General features: G+C 47.7%; 2 protein-coding genes across 5 annotated transcripts; one reads left to right on the top strand and one right to left on the bottom strand.

Annotated features, from left to right (window-relative positions):
- Positions 1-2,905: 2,905 nt before the first annotated feature.
- On the bottom strand, positions 2,906-4,663 carry LOC125516836. The gene has a single exon (XM_048682135.1). It carries the CDS (start codon positions 4,661-4,663, stop codon positions 2,906-2,908), a length of 1,758 nt encoding a protein of 585 aa, XP_048538092.1.
- A 1,208-nt stretch (positions 4,664-5,871) lies between these two features.
- LOC125513990 lies at positions 5,872-10,080 on the top strand. Of its 4 annotated transcripts, none has more exons than XM_048679226.1 (9): positions 5,872-6,075; positions 6,253-6,318; positions 6,819-7,111; positions 7,187-7,256; positions 7,453-7,508; positions 8,807-8,882; positions 8,970-9,006; positions 9,361-9,475; positions 9,709-10,080. In XM_048679226.1, exons 1-9 carry the CDS (start codon positions 5,890-5,892, stop codon positions 9,899-9,901), a joined length of 1,092 nt encoding a protein of 363 aa, XP_048535183.1. In that variant the 5' UTR covers positions 5,872-5,889; the 3' UTR covers positions 9,902-10,080. The 4 variants fall into 4 exon arrangements, with proteins under 4 accessions (XP_048535183.1, XP_048535184.1, XP_048535185.1 ...); XM_048679228.1 differs by having other exon boundaries at positions 5,876-6,075; positions 6,242-6,318; XM_048679229.1 differs by lacking the exon at positions 5,872-6,075 and adding an exon at positions 6,404-6,523 and having other exon boundaries at positions 6,280-6,318.
- Positions 10,081-13,154: the final 3,074 nt, after the last annotated feature.

The raw sequence follows: 13,154 nt of genomic DNA on the forward strand, positions 1-13,154 counted from the left end.
AAGAGGAAACGGCGGCCGCTCGCTTCAGGGAGAATTTTTCTTCCTGAGTGGAAGAGCGCGGTAGGTGAAAGACCGAGCGTGGTTGGTCACAGAAAAGAGATCGATTAGGTGTTGTTTGGAAACTGAAGGGTGATGTGGCACCATGGTGACGTGAAAAGCCTGCATGTTGAGATAAATCATGTAGTGGGGGTGAACTTCTTAAGTATATAGGATTACATATATGCGCAGCCCCCTCCTCAGGCGGTTGATCAGATGCAGCACACGCTGGTGGAGGATAAGGTTTTCCTTGTAAATAAGTTTATTTGCAACTCGGCAAAATCGGTGTTTAGGCCGTTGGGAGCCCCTACATGATGGGGTTTAGAAGGTTTAGTACAGTTTTTTTGCAGCCTGGACTTGAGACTGAATTTCCATGTTGTACTCCTAGTCTCTCTTCCTCTGCAGACATTTCTATGCCTAACAATGTTACTTCCCGGTTTATTGGTTAGTCCGTAAGTTACCCACGTGGTATATTTTTTCTTCTCTTGTTTAATTTTCTGACATATTTTTTATGCTTTCACTATAAAACGGAAGACTTTTAGCGACAATTTACTTGTGTCACGTAAAATCATTTTTCGGCACCTAAAATGTGTTGCGGACGGTTTAGGTTGTCACCCCACAATCACTAAAGTGCCATCACAAAAAAAAACTTGACAGTTTCACTTTTTCCGTCACGTAATATCGTATCTCATGTGATGAATCCATTGTTCTCACGTATGTCCATTTTTGGTGACGGTCAAGACTGTCACCTTTGATCGGCCGATTTGTCCCTTATATCCAGTGACGGTCAAGACTGTCACCTTTGATCAGCCGATTTGTCCCTTAGATCCGGCAGTCGTATCGATTTGTCAGTTTCATCGGTCAAAAATTCTGACAAATGGGCCCCAACAGTTGCTGACGTTAAGACAAAGCGACTAGGTAGGCCAAGATATAGCTCCAGATAAGGGCATATCCAACGCTTCGCAAACTAAACACGCATCCGTTCGGGAATCGAAGACCAGTCCGCAGACACTAATGTGAGAGCCGGCCATCCAATCGTAGCCACAAATGTCCGCAACAATCTTTCTACTAAACATGCTAAACAACAGTCAAATTAAAGAAAAAACTAAACAACATCTTCTGCCAAACAAGCAACATGCATTACACACACCTTTGGCCAAATGCAACACAAAGCAATGCATTGCATTGCATTGCATGCAGCTTCGCCAAAGACTTCAGCCAAACAATGCATTTTGGAAAAAAAGAAAAGAGATTAATTAACATCAGTGCTTTTGAAGAAGGTGCTCTAACATTTGGCGGAAGCAATGCATTTAGTAATAATTACAACTTTCCGCTAAGTAAATCAGCTAACTATGTGCCTTCCGTCAAATCAAGCTAGCTAGCTTGAAGCCTTCCGCCAAACATCATGCTAATCAATTACTAATCACGTTCTCATTCTGCCAAATAGCATTAGCCTTCCATCATCCTACACGGACGAGGCCACATAGTGGCTTTTCACTGGCTAGACGGATGTCCGGATTTCAGCAAAGCCCTCCATTGTTTGATTTCATTTTGCAGGAAAACGGATGTCCGGGCCGCTCTACGGATCGATCGGGTACCGCGTTGGATGGCATTCTCTGTCCGGACAGCACGGTCCGGACGAAAGCGGACGATTTGATGGTTCGCTTTGAAGATGCCCTATAGTAAGTATTTATATTTCCTAATTTTTATGTTTCTGGATGTGCAACAAATCACTTGGTCTTATAGAAATTTAGTTTTAACCGTATTTGCTGGTTCGTAATTGTGTTATTTACTATAATCTTTCCATGCCTAACATACTTCATGCAAGTATGATATTATGATACATGGATGTCTAACTCCACATGTTTCGTGCTCATGGATACAAATATACAATCATCTGCCACCTAGCTCCTATTTTGTGCAATTATTCTCTCGAAGTGGTCACATGTGTTGTACATTAAGATTTTTTACTATGGCATTTATCATCAAAGTTATATTTTTGTATGCCCTAATTTTCTGAAAACTTCATTTTCTTTTGAGTGATTCAATTACTCTTCTCTTTATCAATTGACCATCCTTTTAATATGAATCTTCTAAGGCGCCTTTCGGATTTGTAGGTCATTGGTTGAGCGAGAGGTAGCTTGGGGTAATTTCAACTAGCTTTCCTTCATTTTCCTCGGTTAAATACCACGTTGTTGTCTTTGTTATTGTAGGCCACATTGTAGCCTCCATCAAAATAGTTGTCATCCTCACTGTAAGTCACAATGTCATATTCTTTAGAAACCCCGAATAAGCTACATATATGTACTCAGCTGTTTCAAACTCTCAGTAGTATGGTGAGATTGGAAATGAGAAGATGCATGAAATATACTGGTTTCATTTTGAAATGTGTCACTCAGATAAATATCGCACACATGTTTTCATTTTGTTATATCTCTCTAAATTGTTGTTTAGTTCCGCCGCAACACGTGGGTGTCTTCTAGTAATACTGGTTTAGAAACTCTTGCGGAGCAACATATTAATCAATTAATTAATTACAGTTACATGATAGAAAGAGTAGAAGAAAATAAATCCAATGCTTTCTAAAAAACCGGAAGGAAACATGTTGGAAATAAGCCGACTTGCATAATTACAGTCGCCAACAGTAGTTCCCCGGAAGTTGGGATGGCGTATGCACATAGGGCATTCAGTTTCTAACTTTGCAATAATATTACATGCATATGCAGCATATACACCGAGCATATACTCCATATGACAATTAATATATGGTAAGTGCTTACTCTATATATATACGTACCCAACAAAGGTCAAAATCTAATTACTTGATCAGTAGATTAATTAATTGGTGTGACCTCGGCTGTGTGAGTAGTTAGGCTCCCTCCTGAGCACTCTTCTCGTTGTTCTCCGACGAGGAAATGCCGATGCCAACCTGCAGCCACGACAGCGACTCTCCGGCCACCTTCATGTCCTTGAGGTCGCTGACCTTGGCCCTCTTCGCACTGGTGCTATCGGCCTCGTCCTCCGTGGCCGCGCCGCCTCCGGCAGCCGCGTCGTTGCGGCTGCTCGTCCCGGTCTTGTTCACGTGGCTGGCGTTGCTGTGCCCCGTCCAGGACTGCACATACATGGACGCCGGCGCGTTGAGGCAGAGCGGGATGTCGTTGAGCTCGGCGGCCTGTCTGGTGGCGACCGCCTCAGCCGACGGATTTGTTGGCACGTTGAGATCAAGGATTCGCTGGTCCGCCGTGTCGAACATCGGGCGGCCGAGGGTGAGGTGGTGGCACATGGCCGCCATGAGGTGATCGGGAACGACGGGCTGGAGCTTGGCGGGGTCCGTTGCGCTGGAGGTGAGCCAGTGGCACCGCTTGTGGCCCCCGAGCGCTTGCCCCGACGTGAACACGCGGTGGCAGATGGAGCATTCGTGCACCTTCCCCTTCTTCTTGAACGGAGAAAAGGCGGCTGCTACCGGCGCTGCATCAGCGATCGGCATAATGGCCATTTCCGTCGTTGCTGCGGGCACAACGAACTCGCCGGCGCCAACACTCGTCGCCTTGCCGGCATCGAGGTTACCCGACTTCCCTTCTGCAGTGCTGGTATCTCCTACAGCCTCAGGGATGGCCCTGGTGTTGTCGTGTAGAGCAGCCGATGCCATAGCCTGTTGGTGGGTACTCTCGTTGCGGCTGCTCTCAAGCTTGGCGGCGAAGCACCCTTTAACTTTCTTGTGGCTGGCACGGTGCCCGCCGAGAGCCTGGTGTGAGGTGAACACCTTCTTGCACGCCTTGCATTCAAACAAGCCGCGTGGGACGGTTGGAACGTGCTGCGCCACTACCACCTGAGGCGCAGAAAACTTGAACTGTGCTGTCATGGGAGGGATGATCGAGAGCGGTTGTGGCACCAGGAGTTTATTCCTTTCTTCATCCTTGCTCGCTGATGCGGACGACTCCTGGTCGGCATCCACATGCACTGTTGGTTGCGTGACACGAGACGAGGAGAGCATGACGAGGCAATTGGCAAGGTCCTCCTCCTCGCTTGATGGGGCCGGCTGTTGCACTTCCGATATGGCACTGCTCCCGGCGATCATCACCTTGGCGCGGCGTGACCGTTTCCCCTTGGACCACCCGGAGGCCAACGCCAGGTCCCCTTCCTCCTCGTCGTCCTCATCCAAGCCTTCGTCGGCGTTATTATGCGGTGGCGACGACGAACGGAGCGAGCCATCCAAATCATCGTCCTCGTCAAAGCTGCACCTTCCATGATCCAGCAACGACTTCCACGACGTGAACTCCTTCCCGCAGTTCTCGCACACCCGGCAGTTCCGTAGCCGTCCAGGGTTGGCGCGGAGCCCGTACATGCGTTTGGCCGTCGTCGGCGACGGGCTCCCCGCCTCGGACGATTCGCCGACACCGCCGCCATCATCATCGAAGGCATCCTCGGCGGCTAGCGCGTCGTCCGCGATCCCGTGCGCCCTCATGTGCCCGCCGAGCGCCCGTCCGCACATGAACCCCTTCTTGCACACCTTGCAGTGGTGCTTGTAGGCCTGGGGCGCCGGCGGCGGGGGAGGAGGCGGGCGCGGCGGCGCCGGGATCAGCTGCATCTGCGCCACCGGCTGCTGGTTCTCCATGACCATGGCCATGATCGGTCGGCGGGGTGTTCGTTCGGGCAATGGCGCGCATTAGGGGGGAGCTAGGACCGGATATTGGTAGCGCGTGGCCCGTATATATCTGCATGCCACTACTAAAGATAGTGGTGCAGTGAACTAGAATAGACATGGGATTGCTTTAGCTTGTACGGCTGCAATGGCTCCGTACCGACTTGCCCCTGCATGCACGGGGACTTGAAAGATTCGTTCTCGTGTGTACGATTGACGCGCGCGCCAAGAAAAAGTACCACTCCGTAGTACTCGCTTGCATGCATCATCCACCCGCAAAAAAAAGGAAAAAGAACTTTAAAAAAAAGCTTGCATGCATCCGGGGCTGCGTTGGCCCATGGGCTAATCAACTAAGATTTTATTTTTTAAGTGGACTGGGCTCGGTAGAAAACCAAGTCGTTTGAGGCCCAAACCAACTAGCGGTTGAGTGACTAGAGCGGATCCAGATTCCAGATCGATCAGGCACCGGCGTACCTCGACGGACCACCGCACGCATCCCCCTCCTCTGCTTCGTTCGTGCTCCCTGCGCCTCGCGCCGCCGCGGCCAGCGCACACCCAATCTCCTCCCCTCTCACGCTCCCCTCGACGGCTGGCGTACGCTGGGTTAAGTTACATCTCTCGTCGCCGGCGGTGGACGCTGCGCGAACCGTACTCGCCTCCCTTTCCGCCCCAGCGCTCGCTCGCACGACGAAACGCGCGGACCTGCCTCAGCGTCGCTCCGTTCGCGACCCCGGCAGGCAACGCCGGCGGCCAGCGACGACGAACGACGAATCCCTAGCGCCCGCCCTCCGTCGTGCCCTTGCTTCCACCCCACTCCGCGCGCCCTCCTTCATCTGCACCACTTCGTCCGCAACCCTGCGTGCGCCGGTGAGCAGTGCCGCCGAGAGGACGACCTCCGCAGCGGCGCGAAGGTGAGTTTTCTCTCCTATCACTCGGAGTCACTTGTGTGGTTTATTTTTCCCGGGCACCTCTCCAGTTTGGTAACCCTAGAACGGATGTCTCGGGGGAGAATTGATTTTAACCCCCCCAGTTCGCTCGCCTTGGATCTTATGTCCCTTTCTTCGTTTGCCTAGCTCTGAAGCCCCCCAGTACGACTTGATTCTTGCCGATTGCCCCTTTTGCGTTGTTATCTATTCAGTTAGCTGATAATGCAAGAAAAACTGATCCTATAATGTTCTGATTTGACTAATTTGCCCTCGTGCAGTTTCCTCATGACCCAGCACCACGCGATGCGAGGAGGGCTAGCACGTTCGTTCTTCGCCCCTGCCGCCAGAGCCGCCGCGCCCTGCTGTCCGTCGCCCCTGCTGCTCCGCCGCGCCTTGCCGTCCGTCCCCCCTGCTGCTGCGCGGCGTCCCCCCCTCCCCTCTCCCCTCCCGCCGCCCTCCATTGCTGGCAAGGCAAGCTTCTCCCCTTCCGTTTCCATGGATTTTGCTTGGTTCCTCTTATATGGTTGTCTAAATCCTAGAAACCCTAGGTGCTGAGGGAGTTTCACATGGGGATTTCTGTCTATTCGCATTTTTATTTGATGGTTATATCTACTAACAAATTTGTTAAACATCAAAGGGGGGCATCAGGAAGAGCTAGACAGAACTGGGGGGCTTCAGAGCAAGGCAAACGAAGAAAGGGGCATAAGATCCAAGGCGAGTGAACTGGGGGGGTTAAAATCAATTCTCCCGTTAGATGCGTGTTTGACTCTCACCCCACCACCTTGGGGCTTTGGTTTAGATTTTATGCAGACAGATTTGATTTTGGATTGGGTAATGGCCCTTGTCTGCTGTTGAGTTGGACCACCTAAATTGGAATTCGATAATCATCTGTCTGGAGCTCCATTGCTGCAGCCACTAGGTACTGCAGCTTGAGCAGCAGTTTTTTCTTAAACATTCTAGTTCAGATTAGGTTTGTGCTACCCTTGGCTAAGCGTATATTTGGACGGAGATCTCACGTTGAGGTGGTAAAATCGATGACCAGCAAGAAGTGAGCCCAACGCAGTGTAATTTCTTAGTTGGATTTACTGCTGGTTTGTCAGTTTGTCCAATTGAATGTTTCTTGCTTGATTCCGTTTTCATTGTAAGTCTCGTATTTAACAAGTTATTGCTTCATTAGTAGCAGCATGATAAATCCGCTGAATTGATCTATTCAGATAATAAAGATGGACGAGGTCACACAAGCCGTTGAAAACCTGAAAAGTGAATGGAGCCAAGCAGTTGCACAGCTTGAGGTGTGCATTGCTGCAATTGAATCCTGTGGGAAGATGGGGAAAGGGACAGAAGAAGCAATGTCTCTTCCTAGGTTGAACGGTTCTGCACAGGATGCACTGCAATTGCTGAATGCACTGCAATGCAGGCTTGATCTTCTGGCAGAGCAGCTACCCACTTTTGAAGAAGTTCAGTCTGGACAGGCAACCTTAGGATCATGGAAGGAACAGTATCAGCGGTATTCTGTTCTTAGAGCTCTTTTTATTTGCTTTGTTTCTTTAGTTTTTGTATACATCTGACTTTTTGTTTTCAGGCTGCGTGCGACCCTGAGGAGTGCTAACTTACAAGCAAAAGTGAACATTGGAAAAGCTGCTCAAGAAGAGGTGTGTGATTTTTTTTTTCAGAGTATGCTCCATTAATTTGATATACTCCCTCCGTCCCATAATATAAGTCATTTTTGCAAGCTATGTTAGCTTGCAAAAACGTCTTATATTATGGAGGAAGTACTTTATTACCTGAGCAACACTAGCTTGCCTGTAATTTTAAGGTGCTCTCACATTCTAATTTTGCTCTCTCTAGAGGGAGCTTCTTCTGGGAGGCGGAGAAGAGTCCACTATTCGGAGGCGTAATCTCCAGTAAGTTGATCAAATGAGGTCTTTGTATTGTTGGTATATTTTTGAAATATTTGAGACGTTAGCTGTAGAATGTGTTTGATGATCTGTTCAGTTTCACGGGAATTTATAGCAAGTGTAGAATTCGTGAAGGCCTGCAAAGGCTGTGAATTTTCAGTTCTAACGGAACAGGTCTACTTTCGTCACTCGGACTATTGAGAAAGTCTATTTAACTCCTTGAATTATGGAACTGGTTATTTAACTCTCTCAGATGGCCATTAGTGGTTTGGATTAGTGGTTCTGCTGACATGGAGGTGGTTTTGCCACACTGGCAACTTATATGATGGAATATTTGTCATGGTGACATCCAGTCAATAATCAGCAGCAAATAAAAAAAATGTACCTCTTCTCTTCTTCTCCTTCATCCTATTCTGTTCACTTGCCCGCCCCATCGCCGGCAGAACTCCCATGAATGTCATGCTCAGTTAAACTGCAGGGAGCAACAGTAACTGTATGAGAAAACTCAAGATTTTGGTAGGATTTATGCCGCCCCAAGCACATGTCTTGCCTAGAAGAATGCAGATATACTATTCCATTTTATTGAGAAATTCTGTAATTGATGACATCTTTTTTGAAGGTGGATACGTCAGTTAACCATGATAAATGACGGAGAATCTGAAGTAACTGAATCCAAACAAGAATTATTGAAATAGGCACATGCTAAAAAAGAACATATATAAAATGGTAAAATACACAAATTTGCCAATGACTCCTGTGCTTGAGGAAGAGCTTGGCTGCTAAAGGGATCAACAAGCTTGTTCGCAAAGTAGGCGCAACCAGACAGGTGTGATGGTTGGCTTCTACAGTGAGTGTTGCAAGGTTGGAAGTTGGAGTCATTGAGACAGTCGGTGTGCATAGGGTGTGACAGGCAGCTGGCATGTTGGGAATGTGTCGACATAGCAGCAGCAGCAGCCACTGCCACGCATAGTTAATCAATCATGATCTCACCTCCTTTCTATGCAGACAGTGTGGTACTCACTGGGGATGCTTGGAGATTGGCAGTGATGTGTGCAGTGATGGAGGGTTATGTCCCTATGGGTGACTGGCATGGTGATGTTCACCACCATATGGAGAGAACAGGGATAAAGATAACTTTCCTTGAACTATGAAATGTGGTCAAGAAATTAGAAATCGTTGTGTTGATGTAACTCATTTATATGACCTCAAAATGTTGCACCAATTAAAGAATCGCCTGCTATATTTGTTATTTCATTCTGTAATTTCTGTTTATACAATGAACATGAACCTTCTAAATGATGTAGGACAAAGGCTGGGATGACATCCGCTGCAGAAAGTATTACTGAGAGCCTCCGTAGGTCTCGGCAGTTGATGGTTCAGGTTAGCACGCCTCCGTAGGAGTATCTCATATGCTAATGATTTTCTGGTCGTAAGTTCAGAAGTAATTTATTACAGATGTTTTGACAGGAAGCGGAAAGAAGTGCTAATACCTTGTCAACTTTTGGTAAGTTTTCCTGTGATTAAGCCTGTGCCCGATGCTCGCTTGTAAGGATCTGTACATTTAAGCGTGTGAGGAACCTGATGATAATTACTCACTCACTCATCCTGAGAAAGGATCTTGGCTATGAACAGAAATGGATCACTAGCTTGTGCAGCAAATTGAATGAAACTTTCGTCCGAAGTAAACATTTAAGTCTGGTGTTCATTTACTGTTATGGAAAACTTGGAGTACTAAGGAACCATGGCAGTCATGTGCTTCAAGTTTTCCATATGAATAACTACTCCTTTTCTGCCATTTTAACACATTTCCAGACCTATCAAGGTCAAGTTGCTAGCTAATTTTAATCTTTTTATGCAGATGAATCGACAAGTGTTCTCCGAATGGCTGAAGGTGAGTATCAAGGGCACCGCTCTTTGCTGATGTGCACCCGTGGTATGCTCTCCACGATGCAACGACAAGATGTTCTCGATAGGTATGTAGCATCAATCTTTTGTAGAACTCAGAACCAACCTTATTACCAGTCGTTTACAATGTGGTCGTACAGTCTTCGTTCTGGCCTTTTATAGTCAAACAAAAAGAAGTGGAACAAATGGGTTTAACTCCTGTCGCGCTAAGCATTTGGCTTCCATCTGCAGGACAAGTTTCTGCTTTTGTAACAACAATACTGCCTGGGCCATGCCAGTTTCTAACTATTATCTGTTCCAGGATCATCCTGACCATTGGGTTCCTCGTGTTCTCCTTGGCGGTTCTCTATGTTGTCTCAAGACGTATTGGCCTGTTGACACTGCAAAGGAAGCTGGCTGATGCTATCAGATCAGGCTCAGTATCAGCTGGAGACATCTTGGCTAAAGTGCAGGAGGGACCTGCCCCAACAAATGCTCCTTATGATGAACTGTGATTTTACTTCCATCCATTGTTTATACATGAGCTTACATCCAGAGGCAAGCTTACCTTTCAGAGTTCTTATTTCTTATTAGTACATGTTGTCTAAAGTAACGTTTGCCCAAAAAGGCTATACTGGTGCATTAACCTGCTGTTAGACTTGAGTTGAAATCGGAGTATGCTTTATGTTGCTTCCATCAAGCCTCAAAACTCTGTACAGTTATAATGCATTCTCTCTCTCTCTCTCTCTCTCTCTCTCTCTCTCTAACCCTAAACCTCTCTCTCTACATTACCTTGGGAGTATTAGTATTATGGGAAAGGAAAACGTTTCGAGCCGGCGGACCGGCTGAAGCTTGCGCCGGTCGCCTGCGTGCCTGCCACACACGCGCACTGCCTACGGGCCCGATGCACCGTTTCACCACGCGCGAGCACTGCTGCCTTATCTATCCCCTTTGTTTTCCTCACCACACATTCCATCTTTCTCGCCCCATCCATCCCCAATCCTATCCTCGCCGCACGCTTCACCAGCTGTGCTCGTCTCTGCTTCTTCCTCCACACGGCGAGGCAGCGGTTGACATATGGTCCTGCGTGGCAGTGGCCGTCGGGGGTCTCCGACCATGGAAGCACCACCATATACCTTTGCACACCATTTCTGTCGACGGTGACAAGTGCTACAATGAGCACACGCCGGTGCTGCAGACGGCGGCGACAATTGCTGGAGACCTGCGACAACAGGCGATGTGGCCTTTTTGCTGCAACCGTGCATCCTAGAGATGAAACTGGTGCCCCTGCTGCTTCAACGGACCAAAGGTCTTCACGCCGTGAAGACGGCCGGCGGGCTGCGGACGACCCTTTTTTTTTGCTGCAACCGGCCATCCATTTGCTGGAACCGGCATGAGCTTTTGCTGCCATTCGGTCATGCAATGCGCTGGAATCAGGCCCCTCACCGGCTTCCACGTGTTTTTTTTTTTGCTGAAACCACTGTATATTTTTGCTACAATCCTTCTTCTCTTTGCTACAATCGAAACCGATGAGTCTCCTTGCTGAGTTATTTTGCTGGAACCAGCGTTCATTTTTGCTGGAACTAGCATTGTTTTTTTGCTACAAATCAATTACCGAAGCTGTTCATGCTGAGCTTGATTTTGCTGGAAATGATGTCTTTTTTTGCTGGAACCTTATAATGATTTTGCTTCAACCAGTCACTGAGCATTTGTTGCTTTCTTAGATCTTTTTTTTAGGAAAACTTTGTTTTTGCCACTTTAATTTTTGCCCACTTTACTTATGCCGCTTTAGAATTTGACATCTCACTTTTGCCACTCCTACCTTTTGACAATACATCACAAATGCCATTGGATGGCAAAAGCAATATTTTTTTCTATCACTTTTGCCACTCTTAGATTTTGAAATGTATCACAATTGCCACTCTAAATTTTTTGTTTTTGTCATGAAATGGCAATTGTGATAATTGTCAAAAGCTAAGGGTGGCAAAAGTGATACGTCAAATTCTAAAGTGGCATAAGCAAAGTGGGCAAAAACTAGAGTGGCAAAAACAAAATTTTCCTTTTTTGCTGGATACGACGGTGCAAGCCGACGACCGCGACGAGCCGGAGGCGGGGGTTACGCTGGGTATGCTGCAATCATGGCGCCCGCATGATGGATTTGTCCGTTTTTAGAGCTACATCCATAGTGAATCGCGCCTAAAATCAATGATGGTCGTGATGAAATCCTGACTGCCAGGGGGCAGGACCTCGCCGGAGCTCGTCGGGCATGACCACAATGGCGACGAGAAGGGGGTGGTGGTGTGCCTGTGGGGAGCGTGTGGAACCTCATTTTTCCTGTTCCCATATGCGTGCGGGGCTGAGCAGGAAGACGGGAAAAGAGAGGAAGACGAGTCTGAGATATGACGGTTCGCGTTTTCTAGATCGGGTAGTTAGCAGCCGACCGGCAGAATGTTTGGGCCGGCCACCGGTGCCTATTATTGCCCTATGGGAAAAGCAACATCCGTTCACATATATTACGAGTGTTTTTTTTTTTAGTACAGTACTAAAACCTATATTCAGGTCGATGAGGTGTATAACTACTATATTCTAATTTCTAAAATAGCAAGGGAAACGCTGGAAGAGGATTTGTGGCTCTCGGGTGCCACACACCCCTATATAAATATAGCATTAAAAACATATTAGGAAATTTCAAAAAAATCTGAATTTTTTTGGGATATGAAACCCGGGTGCCCATTGTACACATATGTTCAGTTTCGCGAGTAATGTCAGTAAAAAAGACAAAAAAGTATGTGTAGAAAAAAAATTAGGTGTAACGTATGTCGGTTCGTAATTCTTGCGCCGCGGATACCACGGGCGCCCATTCCCACGAAAATGAACGCGGGTGTACAATGGTCACTCATGTTTCATATCCCAAAATTTCAGATTTTTTTTGATATTTTTAATTGCTATTTTTATATAGGGGTGTGTGACACCCGGGAGCTCCTGTGTATTTTCCGGGAAACGCTTAGCCTCACCCGACTGATAGCTGGTTGCTCGTCAACCGCCTCTGTGACCGCTCGATTAGAATTTGATCGAGGGGCACACAACAATCCTACCACATAAATTAGTTTTGCAACACTGTCCTCGTTGCAAGACACGCGAGAGCAACCGAAGGGTCTTCTTCCTCCAGCCTCCTCCCGTTCCCATCCTCCTCGACATGCTGCCGTGAGTCAGGGTGCTTCTCTGGCTGCCACCCTTCCCACAACACCCACCAATGTCGCCTGCACACACCACCACTCTGTGCCGTTCCGCATCATCCAGACTGACCCCATTCTGTCTCAGATCCCCTTCAGGAGGTTGCTTCGTCCCCGATCAGGCTAACGCTACCTCATCGTGCAGGAGGTTGTCGATGCCTTGTCTCCCATGCAGGCCATGCCCCCTCATCGCAAACCGTGCCACATTGCTATGTCTCCAAATCGAGCCGCACCGCCTCACCTCAATTGAATGATGGTGTTGCAAACAGCGGCGGTGCTGTGCAACGACGTCGGCGTTTCTACAACATCACCTATGTTGTGAAGTTTCTGCAATATCATCAATGTTGCAAGAAATTTATATATCTAACTATCTAACCCCCACTAACCTTAAGGGAAGTGCTACGCGTCGACCAGATGATAATCCTACAAGATCGGCCGTCCGGGCTATCGTTCGGTGGAGCCACGGACAACTGTATGATCTCTCCTAATGAGTTGTTGAGGTTTTGCAACAAGCCCCGTGTTGCGCTTAGCGGTT

The sequence above is a fragment of the Triticum urartu genome, chromosome 6 (genome assembly GCF_003073215.2).
Source record: "Triticum urartu cultivar G1812 chromosome 6, Tu2.1, whole genome shotgun sequence".
NCBI classification, from domain to species: Eukaryota; Viridiplantae; Streptophyta; class Magnoliopsida; order Poales; family Poaceae; genus Triticum; species Triticum urartu.

What these genes read in the sequence shown, in the direction of transcription:
- LOC125516836 (XM_048682135.1), bottom strand. Translation starts at nt 4,663, where the DNA reads ATGGCCATGGTCATGGAGAACCAGCAGCCGGTGGCGCAGATGCAGCTG.
- LOC125513990 (XM_048679226.1), top strand. Translation starts at nt 5,890, where the DNA reads ATGACCCAGCACCACGCGATGCGAGGAGGGCTAGCACGTTCGTTCTTC. An exon ending in ATTCGGAGGCGTAATCTCCA is followed by an intron (nt 7,509 to 8,806) that starts GTAAGTTGATCA and finishes TAAATGATGTAG; the next exon opens with GACAAAGGCTGGGATGACAT. An exon ending in CTCGGCAGTTGATGGTTCAG is followed by an intron (nt 8,883 to 8,969) that starts GTTAGCACGCCT and finishes ATGTTTTGACAG; the next exon opens with GAAGCGGAAAGAAGTGCTAA.